This window comes from Prosopis cineraria, unplaced genomic scaffold, assembly GCF_029017545.1.
Source record: "Prosopis cineraria cultivar Desert tree isolate PC_DT_omini unplaced genomic scaffold, ASM2901754v1 PC11, whole genome shotgun sequence".
In the NCBI taxonomy this organism is placed as follows: domain Eukaryota; kingdom Viridiplantae; phylum Streptophyta; class Magnoliopsida; order Fabales; family Fabaceae; genus Prosopis; species Prosopis cineraria.
Window position 1 is genome coordinate 1,614,989 of NW_026555342.1, and position 14,225 is coordinate 1,629,213.

The following is a 14,225-nucleotide window of genomic DNA, read 5'->3' on the forward strand; positions in this document are numbered from 1 at the left end:
ATCAATAAAGTCTATTAAATACAATTTACTATCTTCTTTTTCAAAACAAAAATAAATTTTTTTTAAAACACCATTCATTTAATAACCTTACAAAAGAAAAAAATATAATGAGGAGGGAAAGGCAATATTAAAAAAATATAGTTAATGAAATTTTATTTTTATTAAATTATCTTATATTTGGGAATACCAAATCATCTTCAAAGTTTCTTATAAATTGAGATGAAGGGAATATGTTATTAAAATATGTATATATTTAATAGAAATAAAGTTAAAAATTTATTAAATTTTTAAATAGAGTTAATAAATTGTAAGGTTTTTCTTGATTATAGTTAAATAAGTTAGAAGACGGACGTGTGAGATGATAGGTAAAATAGACAGTTTGAACTTTGATGTCAACCTCATCTCATCATTATTCAACTCCTACACAGTACACACAAAAGCCTTAAAAATTTTGAAGTCCTGGAAAGAAGGGAAGCACACATATTTAATACAGAGATGACTCACCACTAACTCTTGGTTTCCACAGAAAGTGGTCTAAGTTCAGATGCGCATACGATCCAGGAAGAGTCCATTATCAAACGAGTTGGATTGGCTCAGTTCATAGTATTTCTTGTATGTTACTGAAGTGTAGGCTGGTGGGTGAGTATCACTGACAAACTCTGTTGCTGGGCTGATAAGTTGGTCTAGTGATGGACCATTTGCAGTCACCATTGAAATCCTTGTAGCATTGGAGTGCACTACTGCTCTATGCACATTGCTCTTGTACTTCCCATTACTCATAATCTAAACAAAACATACCAAAGGAACTTAAAGTGAAAACATATGAGTTAGTAGCCAAAGGAAATTAATCACAAAAAAAAGAATTCGGATGAACACATACCAGATCCGGGTATGAAGCACCTTACCTTACAAGAAGAGATAAAGACTGACAGAAGAGTATTCTACTCTAAGGTGCAATTTTCTGAGACAACCACTCCTATTTATAAGGATTTGGATTTAATGAGTAGCCTAAGATCATTAGTGTCTCAATTATAGCTATTGGATATCATCAATAATTGAAAATTATCAAGATATATTTTCCTCAAAAATTCAAAACACTCCTCACGATCAAAACACTCCTATCATATGTTGTCCCTTCCAAAATTTGAAATCTGGTACTTTTTGAGTATTATATGACAAAATCATGTGAGACACTTGTTAAGTTATCCAAGTCCTATTTATAGTGTAGATAGGTGGCGAATTTTAGGAAATCATATCAACACAGGTCATATCCCTTAATGAGAGGATGATTGCAACTGATATATTATACTAATTGCAATATCTTAATCAAATTCGACATCTTGGATTTAGTCAAGAATCATATCACAATTAATTATTGATTTTGGTCAAAACTAATTTTAAGAACATAGTAGCTTTTAAGAATCTTAAACTTCAAGAAACATCCAACGTGTTTGTGGTTGGCATATTATATGTTTGAGTCATGATGAAGATGATGACAGTAAAAGATTGAGCACCTCTAGTTGATCAGCAGTGTTAACCATTAAAGCATTCGGAGGAGCATTCACTTTCACCCACTTTCCATTATGCAGAGTCTGAAGGCCACCACTGATACTTTCTGTGAGTACTGTGAGCAAGCCATGGTCAGAGTGAGGATGGAGTCCCACAGCAAGTTCTGGCTCCGGACATGGAGGGTACAGATTTGCAACGAAGACTTGAAAGCTTGACTCTATCGTCGTAGCCTTATTTATGTAGTTTGGTTCCAATCCCAAATTTTCTGATAAACCCCTCAGTAGTTCCCTTATGATTTCTCTTATCATCTTCAAGTATTCAAATGCAGTGTCACTGTAGCATCAAGAACTCGTGTCAGAATAATGGGATGCGAGATGAAGAAAAGAATCAAGAATATTTATAAATAATATTAAAACAAATATAATATTTTTTAGTTACTTGTAGGTGTTGTTGCCAGCAATGGTGATACAATAATCACTCGGTAGTTGGTAAAAGTAGATGGCTCAAATGGTATTTTGGTCTTTTACATGAGAAAGAAATAAAATTTATCTCTTGGTATTTATTTGTAATTTAGAAAACTTAATCAATATTAATTTTTATATAATAGTTATTTGTAATTTTCTAGATCCTTTTTTGCAATTTTTGAGATACCTCTCTTTAAATTTCTAACCATCTAATTGTCAAAATTAGCATTTATTAATGGTAGGGATAATATTGTATCGTTTTCAACTATTGAAGGGAAATATTGTATTAAATAAAGTTTAGGGTCCCAAACACTCCTGAACATAGTTTAAAAGGCAAAATCATCATTTAATCTTTTTCTAACTAAGATTATAACAAAAGCAAGGTAATAAAAGCTATGACTTAACAAGTTCTAAAATCATATTTGGATATGTTGTGATTAAAAAATTGAGCCTACTGAGTTCTTGCATACCTAAATCCGGAAGGCTTATGAGGAAAATGGAACTCTGGATGGACGAAGACTTTGAGAAAATCTCTCCAGCAGTGTATCTTTTCTACAGCAGTATTGATGCTAGAGCCATACCTTATGGGGTCAAAAATATGTTTTCCCTGAAACTCTTTCTTTTCCTCTTCTGAAAGATTGAAAAATCCTTTTACTCCTTCCATCATGCTGTTAATCAGATTCTCTGGTATACCATGGTTGATCAACTGCAAATGATGAACTTCAGTACTCAATTCACTAGAGATACAGAAGAGTGAATTAAATAGTTCAATCTTCAAAATATGGCTTGTGCATCAGTTTGATCTCGAATCATTTCTAGTATCAGCTGAATACACAAATCTTCAATTTTAACATAAAATGAAAGGATAACTAAACTTTCTTTTGTTTAGATTTTTGACAGAAGTTCGTTGGTGCTGTCAAGGAATTTTCTCTGAGAGAAGAACCTTTGCTCCACTCTCTAAGTTTTTGTTACTAACTCTATCACAAGTTTCGGCTTGCCTTTTCACCCCGAAAAAAAAAAAACTAAACTTTTATTTTCTTAATTTTATTTCAGTTAAATATTAACTCTCAAGTTAATCTATTGTGTAAAGTATGTTAATGACTTGACATATACATATACATATAGTTAACGGAGAACAAGTTAGCCCTCATATTCATTTTAATTTTTATTAATTTTATCCCTTACACTGTGTTTGTTCTTTCGTCTTTTTTTTTTTACAAAAAATTTTTATTCTACTTTTTTCACATCCAAATAATTACACTAATTTTCATTAATCTTTGCGGCTGTCATCAATAATTCACTATCCATGTCAACAAACTTTAACATGATTACCTTTTCTTTAAACAATAAGGACCAAATCAATAATTTAGACAAAATTAAACTTGAGGAACTAAAGTTTGGTTATCCCTAAAATGAACTTCTTTTTTCATTCTGTTAGCTAAATATTTGACATTTCATGCACCAGTTTGTGATCTTCAGATTATCCTGATATTAAATCTAAATTAATATAGTGGTGGAAAAGAAACTATAACTTGTGTATTCAAGTGATGCAAAAAAACAAAAAAGAATTGAAGGACTAACATAATGCACAAGTCATCTGTCAGGGATGAACTAGTTATAATTAATTCAATGCAAAAGAGAGAACAATTCTCGCATAGATTTCTTACAAAGAAGAAGCCCCATTCTTCACAAGCTTGGCCAAGGTCTTGGATGGCTTTGTCTCTTTGTTCAGAATTGCCAGAAACAAGGAGAGAGAAATCAACAACAGGAAGTGTATTATATTCTGATGATGAATCCAGAACTGGAATTTTATGAAGATTTTTGCATGCAAAAGAGGGTGGCAGAGAAGTAAGTCCAGATTCAGACAATGATTTGATCGTGGTCACTTTGCTTGAATGGATTGAAGAGTGTTCTGTGAAATCAGTAGCAATAGTAAATGTTGCAGCCATGGATTTTGGACTAAGAGTCATGTGAGATGCAAGAAATGCAGAGTGTGATCAGTGAAGGAATTGGAACACAGCCTCAATTAACAAAGATGTTTCATTTAATTGTTTCATGTGAAAACAAATTGGGACAGTCAGATTTTTTGCATGGAGCTTACGGGGACAGTTTTCTGCAAATCTGTCCCTACTGCTAAATTGGCTTTTTGTGGTGTGTTTTAGTCTGTCAAGTTGGAAATCAAATTTGTATTGGCGATAAGCTGTTGATTTGTGTTGCTTTGGATTTTACGAGACAGATCAAGCACACCTGTGTTGATTTGGGGCTGAATAGGTTGCTTTCTTTTTTTTTTTTTTAAATTTATGATCTTTATGTTACGTGTATTGTTTGTTTATTATTTAATTTTAATAAGTTTTACTTGTAAAATAATTTTAACATTGATCTTAAATATATATTTCACAAGAAATAGGTTATTTTTAGAAATTTTATAAAAAAATTGATTTAGCTTGTAATGATTTATTAAAATACAAAATTATTTTATATTTGATTACAATAATAAAAAGTTATCATTACTTAGTAAGTTTCAAATTTGATGATATGTTCATGGATTTATATTCATAAAAAATATTTATTATTTTAAACTTTATATGTTATCTCTCTATATTCACTAATTTTTAATGGCATTCTTTCCTTTTTATTTCATTGTGAGAAGCTATTTAAATTACTTGTTAAAATAATTAGAAATATTTTTTTCATATTTTAATATTTTTAAAATATTAAATAAGCATAATAAAATTTCACAAAATATTTTTAAAGAAAGAAATAAGCAACTTTTCATTTTAAAAAATTTAAAACTTAAACATAAGGGCTCTAAATTTTCCGCCCCGAACCCCCGTCCATGACATTAAGGTTAAGCATAAAGTCTGAGATAATATAAATAAAAAGAATACAATTTTCAGAACCAAACTAGGATAACCGAACCCCATGAATTATAACAAACCAACACAGTATATATTATTTAACAATCAAACACTAACAACATAAACTCAAACAACTAAAATGATTCAAATATAATACATAACTACAATTTCCAAATCCCACACAAGGCTTGAACTCATACAGGGATCCCATAATAATAATTTTGACCACTGGCATCGCCTGTAATGCCTTATGGTATTTCAATCAATGCAGTAAAGCCTCACAAATTCAGAAAAACACACATACACACACTCTACAAGGACACCCTAACTAAAGATTAAGGAAAAATATAATTTTGGATCCCCGCACTATGTTTGCGTTTTATTATAAATCCTTGCACTTTTTCCTGGTATTTTAGGTTGCTACATTTTTATTTTTTAGTGTTCTAAATTTCTATATGAATAAAGTGTAGGGACTTTGAAGGGATTTAGAACACCGAAAAATAAAAGTATAGGGACCTAGAATACAAGAAAAAAAGTGCAAAGACCTATAACAAAATATAGAGACCCAAAGTGATGTTTTTTTATTGGTTTTGCAGAATTAATGATGCAATTAAGCATATGGAATGCGAAAACGGTCCAAGATAGTTTCCTTGTCAAACAAGGTTGATTGTTGGAGTTCATAGAATTTGCTGGTGGTTAATGAAATGAAGGCTGGTGGATGAGTGTCATCCACAAGCTCTGATGCTGGGCTGATCACTTGGTCCAGTGATGGAGCATCTAAAGTCACCATTGATATCCTCGTTGCATTGGAAAACAACACTGCTCTATGCATATTGCTCTTGTACCTCCCATTTGTCACCATCTTCACGAAACATGCCGAAAAGAAAGTTCAGGTCACACATATATGGATCAACTATTAGGAGTCTTAAGCTTCAAGCAACATTTAGTATGGGGAAAATTACTCTAAAATCTCACGAAAGGAATCTAAATATAGAAAATCTCATGAAATCACAGAATTACTCTGAAATCCTGTATCTTTTATCGAAGTTGTCAATTACCGTTGAATAGTTGCTAACTATTGTTACTTAGTTAATTGAAAATTTTCAGTAACTTTTCAATTAACAACCACTATCCAGTAACAATTGATAACCTCAATGTAGGAAATTGACCATTTAGGTGAAAAACATGGGACTTCAAAGTAATCTTGTGGGACCTTAAAGTGATTTTCCCTAACATGTTTGTGTTAGGACTAAAGAAATGATTCGTTTCCATTGGTCATTAATTCCCTTATTTAGGAATTAATTGTAATCAATTCCCTCTTTTGGTACTTAAGTGTCATTCTCCCTACTTTCTTTATTTGGGACTTTTTTATGTATATATTGCATGATGATGGTGATGAAAGGGGAAAATTAGAACCTCTAGAACATCGCCAGTGTTAACCAAGAGAGCTTTGGGAGGAACATTCATTTTGACCCACTTGCCATTATGCAGAGTCTAAAGGCCACCACTGATATTTTCTGCCATTATAGTGAGCAAGCCATGATCAGTATGAGGAAGAAGTCCCAAGGCATGTTCTGGCTCTGGCCATGGAGGGTACCGATTTGCAACAAACACTTAAAAGCTTGGCTCCATTTTCATTGCCTTACATATGTAGTTTGGTTCCAATCCCAGACTTTTTGATATACCATTCAGCAGTTCCCTTGTGAGTTCTCTCATTAACTTGACGTACTCAAATGCAGTGTCACTGTACAATCAAGAACTTAAGTCATGAATTATTAGAATGTATTGAAAAAACCCAAATTGATTTTGAGAGAAGCATCATAATGCATACCTAAATCCTGCAGGTTTATGAGGAAAGTGGAACTCTGGATGGACAAAGACTTTCAAAAAATCTCTCCAGCTTCTTACCTCTGTAACACCATTCATGGAAGATCCACACTTTATGGGGTCAGAAATATTCTTTCCCTGAAACTCTTTCTTTTCCTCATCTGATAGATTGAAAAACCCTTTTACTCCATCCATCATTCTGTTTATCAGACTCTCCGGGAAACCATGGTTGATCAACTACAAAAATCATGAACTTCATTCTTCGGTACTCAAGTTCATTACATAAACAGAAGAGAGAAATGAAATAGTTTAGATTATATTTGGGAAAATACAACAATAGGTTCTTGTACTTTGATTGTATTTTGCTTTTAATCTCTATAATTTTATTTTGTTGTTTCCAATCCCTTTAATTCGATTCGTCAACAACGTTAGTTTCTATAATTTTAAAAATGCACATGAAGACCATGAGTTGACATTGAAAGATTTACTTTTGTTGACATATATTTAACTCTGTTAACCCATTTGCTAACGTGTACTTATTCTCACATTCGTCTCCCATATTCTATTTAAGCCAAATATAAAAGAATGTTTTTTCATTTATCTTTTATTTTAATCATACCTAATCAATTTGTTTTTCATATAATTAGAATATTTTTACCATAATGTCAGTAAAAAGGTTAGTAGAGCTACAGAAAACTAGCTCTATCAGTGACAACTCATGTTTTTTATGTGCATTTTCAAAACTATAAGGAGTAATGTTGCAGATTGATCAAACTAAAGGGACTGGAAACAACAAAATGAAACTATATGGACTAAAAATAAAACACAATCAAAGTAAAAAGACCTTTTGTTATGTTTTCCCATTATACTTCTTACCAAGAAGCAGCCCCATTGCTCACAAGCTTGGCCAAGATCTTGGATGGCTTTGCACCTTTGTTCAGAATTGTTGGAGGTAAGAAGAGAGAAATCAATAATGGGAAATGGGTCATCCGATGAGTCCAAGATTGAACGATCATTGACATATTTCCAGACATAAGAGGAAGGTAAAGAAGCAATGCCAGATTCAGATAATGATTTGATAGAAAAATGTGCTGAGAAATCAGTAGTTGTTGCAGCCATGGATTTCTGAGAAGCAAAGAAGGCAAAGAACATCAGAGAGTGAGATAGTTACTTGGAGCAACACTTGTAATCAACAAAGATACTTATATTCCATTTGTTTCATGTAAAGACAAATGGGGGCAGCCAGATATGTGAAAGTTTTTCTGCCCAATGTATGGCATGAAAACTCGGGTCAATCTGCTCAATTGAACCAATAAACTATCAAACTGTTAAACCAGTGTTTTAATTGGTTTAATCACAGTTCAACTATAGCTTTAACTATTAACTCTTAAACTAATACCTTGATTAATTCAGTTTTCAGTACCTTAGCTAAATGTCAATGTTGCAGGATTGGCTATTAGCATCATTTTTCAATCTTTGAAATTATTTAAATCAAACTCTTACAAGGATACTACCAAATGTTGCTGTTACTGTTTTTTTTTTTTAATAAATTTGCTGTTGATGTTATGACTTCTGAAGGAGATGACAACCTTAAAAACCTACTTCATCTAAATGAGTGCACGTGGGTCCTTTCATTCTCAATCATTCCATTCTGCTTTGTTTTAAGATTTAACTCTTTCTGTGAAAGTAAACATCTCCTGAAAAGGAGAAATGACACACATAGTCCAGCACTTTTTCCCTGATAATTTTCTCATTTTTTAGATATAATAAACTGTGGAGGATTGAATTGTTTGAGCAATTATCATGAGATAATATCCACCTATATGACTTATCATTTTGAATAGAATAATTCTACACTATATGCTAGAAGACAATGGATCAAGGCGTAGTAAATATTCCCTCTAACACTTCTATCTATCTCACTGGAACTAAGAAGAGATAGTTAAATCATTGATATTAGCTTAGTAAACTTTAATTCGTTATAATCAACAAAGATAGTTCATTTGCTTAATGTAAATAAAAATGAGGTGAAATTAGTTAAATCAAAATCTGTCACACCCCAAAATATCAAGGTATGACTGGCTGGAATATAAGAAAAACTCATATTCTATAAGCCTAAACCCAGACAACATTTAACATATCAATTGCCCAATTTTATCATAAAATCATCATTTATATTAAGCAAATGCTAATAGCAACAAAATATTCAAACTTGCTGTAGAAATTTGGGCAAAGTCTCTCCTATGGGTTAGACTTCCTGAAATCTCTACAAGTTGCCAAAAGAATATTCTGACAGCATTCAAAGATTCCATTCCGACACAGTGTAAATATTCATTCAAACCAAAACACTTAAAATAAGAATCCCGCCTATGGAATTCATAGAACGACTCTAGTACAAAAACAAAATGCTTAAACATTGACATCAATCCACAAGGTAATCAAAGCAACAAAATGCTTTTTGTCTCAAGAAGTTCTATGAGCTTTACTGAAGAGCAGATCTACCTTTACTATATGAATACCAAAAAAATTTTAGTAAATAATAGTCCCAAATGATAATAATAATAAATGATAACCATGAACATGTAACACTTGAAATAAATGACCAACCTAATTATTGATAGTACTTTAAAGATAGCAACACAATTTTATCTTCAATACTTGAGTAACAAAAATAGGGGGGAAAAACAATGGAGAATCATAACCATCAAATTAAGAATATATCTTTTAAAATCATAAAAGAAAAATTCTTAAGAATGAAAATATAACTTGAAAAACTTGTTTTTGGTTAAGACCTAAACAGAACAAATAACAAGTATGGACACATAGTTCATAAGGATAAATGACATTTGGCATGGCTAGAAGTCACAAAAAGCAGGTGCAAGTATAAAGCTCACAAATTACGAGCATAAATTATATCCACAAAACTATATCTTTCATTCCATATGTGTTGGCTGACACACGGGGCTAACACCTCCCATTTACCCTATTAGCTAGGTGTATCATGACACGTCAAAAGCTAACAAAACTATTATTAGCAATTAGAGTTCTATATTCAATCTTATAAAACATTTCTGTTATACATGGGGTCCAAAATCCTTACAATTCAAAATTTTTCTTTAATTTGTGAACTATAAATAACTTTTTTATCTATAACTTATCCAGTCCATGCACGTATAATATTTTTAAAAAAACACAATATCATGACAATACTTACGTAATTAAACGCAAATAAAAAATAAGCTGATTGCATGCTTTAAATTAGCTTAATCATAAGATACAATAAGAAGATACATTTAGATCAATTCAAATGAATAAATAAAGTAAGAAAAAGATCATAATTTTTATTTATTTGAGAACTTTATGTACTTACATGATATATTAGCCAATTCCAAAATCTCTCCTTACAACTCTGCAATCAAGTTTTCTCTTTTTCTAATTACCCTGTCAAATATAATAAAATTTTAATAGATTTTCTATCAGATGAACAAACCTCTCACTATAATAGTACAATTACAATTAACTTGAATAAGTCAAAGTTCATCCTTATCATCATTTAAGCATCCAAATATCTCATATCATTTTAACCAACAAATTAAATTATTAGAATATAATTCTCTTTCAGACCCTTTTAGAAAGACCTAATATACATAAATTTCCAAAGCAATCAATTTAAACCTCTTAACCTTCAAGCTTTTGCCCCAGCAGTTTCGATATTAATATTATACGGTACAAATCAATCTCCCCATCAAGATCCATTTAGGCATAGGAAAAGACTGATTCCATACCCACCTTCTTCCTCTTGTAATAATCAAAATAACTCAAGTGGAATTACATAACAAAGTGTAATCTTTAAAATTAAATTTCTGACTTAATTAAATTCTATCCACTTTCTAATTCACGCATCAAGCAAGAAGAGGGAGAAAATTCAATTTTTTCAAGAACCCAAACAACACACTCACACTCACAGAAGGACGGCAGCAGCACAAAAAAAAACAGAGAGAGAGAGAGGAGGAGAGGTTTCAAGCATACCCACACCAAATCAAGCTAAGAGAAGAAGGAAGAACAAGTGCTGAACCACTAGACAAGGACGAATCAACCGGGAAAGGAATCTTCGGCGCCGCTGCAGCAAATGAAGAGGAAGAGAGAACACTGACGGCGAGAAGCAAGCAAGAGAAGGAAGAAGCCGCAAGTTCAACGGAACTCTCCGCAGCTGAGTACAATTGTCGACCCAAACACACCCACACCGGCGAACGGAAAGAGGAAAGGAGGGGGACGAAGGGAGAGCAAGAACGGACCTGAAGCTTGGCGCACGTTTACTTCCTTGAGCAAGAATACAGACAATGAGTGGGGGAAAAATCTGGTGGTGACTTCCCAAGAAGATGACAACTCTTTTTTTTTTTTTTCCCAAGCCACGAAGAACTCATGCGAAAAAAAATTACAAATCAGATTATATCGGATTTTAAATGAGATTTACATCTCGACGGTGAATGATTAAAAATGATAAGGTATAAATTATTTTAAAGTGTTTGATGAGTGAAAAATAAATAAATGCATATATTTAGTTTTTCGAAAGTGTGATAAAAAATAATGATTCAATTCTTTATGAAAAAGATGACAATCTTAAATATCAACTACTTAAACAAAATGGTCTACGTGGGGTCTTTCATTCACACGCATTGCATTTTATTTTGTTTTAAGGTTTAATTCTCTATATGAAAGTAAGCATCTAAAAAAAGGAGAAATGACACACATATAATCCAGCTCCGAATAAAGCGATCTTGTAAGCTTTTTTTAATAGTTTTTTTTTTCTGATAATTTTCTCCATTTTACATATGATATGTGGTAGATTGAATTTTTTGAGCAATTATCATACGATAATTTTCACCTACAACTTATCACTTTGAATAAGATAATTTTAGATAATATGTTTAAAGAGAATGGGTCATGCCATAGAAAATACATTATATGGTAATTGAAATTGCATTACACTGTATATTGCACTGCACCTTGTTATATGAACGAAACAAGCCTAAGATATTGATGAGTAAAACGACAAGTTTAAGGATTAATTTATAACTAAATTAAAATTATAAAAATAATCAAGTTATTAATTTCTCAATTTGTTTATATGAATACTATTAAATGAGATAAGGCTGGACAATGTTCGAATAGTACATCTCACTCTACATTTTATCTCAGTTGTTTTTTTGAATATGACACATTTAAAAACCCCAACAAGAACCTTTGACTTTCACACTTACTGATAAATACGCCTTCTTGTGTATTTTTCTATCCTTAAAATATCGATTACAATTCATTAATATCACACTTTTTCATCATTAAAAGCGAAACTTTATACCTTTTTAGCACTATTGATGCTAGAACCAGCCACTTCATGGGGTCAAAAATATGCTTTCCCTGAAACTCTCTCTTTTCCTCATCTGAAAGATTGAAAAAAACCGTTTACCCCTTCCATCATATTGTTTATGAGACTCTCTGGGATACCATGGTTGATCAACTACATATTATGAACTTCACTTCAGTACTGAAATTCACTACATAAGCAGAACAGTTATTACATTGCTCAGTCCTCAAAAGATAGTTTGTCCATCAGTTTGATCTCCAATCATTTTCTATTTCACCTGAATACACATTGTCAAATTGTCATTTTTACATAAAATGAACTTCTGTCATTCTACTAGCTAAGATTCTACATCTTCTGTGCCTGTCTGTGATATTCTGTTTATTCTAATACTGTTCTCAGTGATGCAAAAAATTGAATTGACTGACTAACCTAATGTAGGAGTCATCTTTCAGGGATGAACTAGTCGATTAATTCATTGCAAAAGAGAGAAAAGTTCTGTTTCTGCAAAAGCATAACCAGTTAAGCTAAGCTGGTGTAGACTTTTTACCAAGAAGCAGCCCAATTGTTCACAAGCTTGGCCAAGATCTTGGATGGCTTTGCACCTTTGCTCAGAATTGCCAGAGACAAGGAGAGAGAAATCAATAATGGGAAATGGGTCTTCTGATGACTACGGGACTGGAAGATCATGAAGATTATTGCAGGCGAAAGAGGAAGGTAAAGAAGTAAGGCCAGATTCAGATAATGATCTGACACAACACTCTGCTGAGAAATCAGTAGATGTTGCAGCCATGGATTTTCGAGAAGAGTAAGCAAGCAAAGAAGGCAGAGAACCCCAGAGAGAGAGAGAGAGAGAGAGATGAAGCAACGCTTTTAATCAACAAAGATATTTCATTTGTTTAATATTGTAAAGACGAATTGGGACAGTGAGACGTGGAAACTTTTCTTCTGCTAACTGTCAAATATTTATTAGCTATTAGTGGCATTTTTAATCTGTGTAAAAACATCTGACTAAATTTTGCAGAGCAAATGACAACCTAAATAACTGCTTAACCAAAATAAGTCTGCGCAGGTGCCTTCATTCTCAATCATTTCATTTTATTTTGTTTCTTAAGGTTTGACTCTGTATATGAAAGTAAGAATCTTGAAAAAGACTAATGACACGAGTAATGACACACACAAAAAAGTGTTGCCTTTTTTTCCTTATACTTTTCTTCACTTTACATATCATATGAGGTAGATTGACTTGTTTGAGAAATAACTTGCATAAGATAATTTTCAACTTTAACTTACTACTTTGAAGAAGATCATCCTAGATGATATGCTTAAAGAGATAAGGCAATGCTTGGTAAATAAATTTGGGTTAAAGGGCAAATTTCGCCCTACAAGTTTCCCACCAAATGCAACTGGTATCTTAACTTTTGCTTGGCACATTCTTTGAAAATTAAAAAAAAAATGCAATTTTATTATATAGTAATATTTGATCAATGTTAACTGATAATTGAATTTTTTTACTAAAGTTAAAGTATAATTTTGTCTCCAAAACTTTTTTTTTAGTGAAATAATTAGTATTTTAAACTTTTCAATTAATGTCATATGTTTGGGTCATCAATGTTCAAATAAGAAGAAGAATCTAACAATTTATCAATATTCAAAAATGATTTATATTTTTAGATTTTAACTAAATTCCTTGCCCAAAGTTGCTTAAATGCAAAATCACCTTTTCCCCAAACATTCCGTGAACTTTCCCTCAAGCAAAGTCTAAACTTAACTTTATTTTGATCATCAGCAAGCCTAGGCGTGTGTCCATAAGCAAGTTTTGGCTTGTGTAGAATTAGCCATGAGCAAATAAAGACTCGTTCATACTTGCTAGTGAACAATATAGACTGGCTCGAATTCTAACTTAAAGGCATTTACTATAATTCAATCCAAAATTTTCTTTTAACTTTGAGTTATAACAATATTTGAATCTTTTTTTGGACTTAAAAATTGATCATTTAAGAATATTGTACCCATCGAAAGTCTAAAATATTAATTATTCTTTTAGACAAACTTTTAAAACAAAATTACTCTTTAACCCTGAAAATAAGGGTCAATGCTATTCAAACATTACTTTAGAGCAACATTGCACTATTTTTCAAAAGAAAAAATTTATATACTTAATCTTATATATTTAATATGTTTATTTTCAATCAAATCGAGACA

The 14,225-nt window shown here is 31.8% G+C and overlaps 2 protein-coding genes across 5 annotated transcripts; both read right to left on the reverse strand.

The window, feature by feature from the left end:
• Positions 1-405: 405 nt before the first annotated feature.
• Positions 406-4,261, reverse strand: LOC129285329 (2-oxoglutarate-dependent dioxygenase 19-like). The gene is made up of 4 exons (XM_054920964.1): positions 3,641-4,261; positions 2,444-2,679; positions 1,515-1,842; positions 406-783 (listed from the first exon to the last, which is right to left on the reverse strand). The coding sequence occupies exons 1-4, from the start codon at positions 3,941-3,943 to the stop codon at positions 541-543; spliced, it is 1,110 nt and encodes a 369-aa protein (XP_054776939.1). The 5' UTR covers positions 3,944-4,261; the 3' UTR covers positions 406-540.
• Positions 4,262-4,900: 639 nt separating this feature from the next.
• Positions 4,901-11,029, reverse strand: LOC129285435 (2-oxoglutarate-dependent dioxygenase 19-like). 4 transcript variants are annotated; one of them, XM_054921149.1, is made up of 5 exons: positions 10,688-11,029; positions 7,535-7,783; positions 6,663-6,895; positions 6,248-6,575; positions 4,901-5,693 (listed from the first exon to the last, which is right to left on the reverse strand). In XM_054921149.1, exons 2-4 carry the CDS (start codon positions 7,775-7,777, stop codon positions 6,446-6,448), a joined length of 606 nt encoding a protein of 201 aa, XP_054777124.1. In that variant the 5' UTR covers positions 7,778-7,783; positions 10,688-11,029; the 3' UTR covers positions 4,901-5,693; positions 6,248-6,445. The 4 variants fall into 4 exon arrangements, with proteins under 4 accessions (XP_054777124.1, XP_054777125.1, XP_054777123.1 ...); XM_054921150.1 differs by having other exon boundaries at positions 10,954-10,989; XM_054921148.1 differs by lacking the exon at positions 10,688-11,029 and having other exon boundaries at positions 7,535-8,949.
• Between the last annotated feature and the right edge of the window lie 3,196 nt (positions 11,030-14,225).

Excerpts from the sequence above, each read along its gene's own strand:
- LOC129285329 (XM_054920964.1), bottom strand. The coding sequence starts at position 3,943 with ATGACTCTTAGTCCAAAATCCATGGCTGCAACATTTACTATTGCTACT. Across the intron at positions 2,680-3,640 it reads AAGAATGGGGCTTCTTCTTT|TTGATCAACCATGGTATACC; the intron begins GTAAGAAATCTA and ends CATCATTTGCAG. Across the intron at positions 1,843-2,443 it reads CATAAGCCTTCCGGATTTAG|TGACACTGCATTTGAATACT; the intron begins GTATGCAAGAAC and ends TTGATGCTACAG.
- LOC129285435 (XM_054921148.1), bottom strand. The coding sequence starts at position 7,810 with ATGTTCTTTGCCTTCTTTGCTTCTCAGAAATCCATGGCTGCAACAACT. Across the intron at positions 6,896-7,534 it reads AGCAATGGGGCTGCTTCTTG|TTGATCAACCATGGTTTCCC; the intron begins GTAAGAAGTATA and ends TGATTTTTGTAG. Across the intron at positions 6,576-6,662 it reads CATAAACCTGCAGGATTTAG|TGACACTGCATTTGAGTACG; the intron begins GTATGCATTATG and ends TTGATTGTACAG.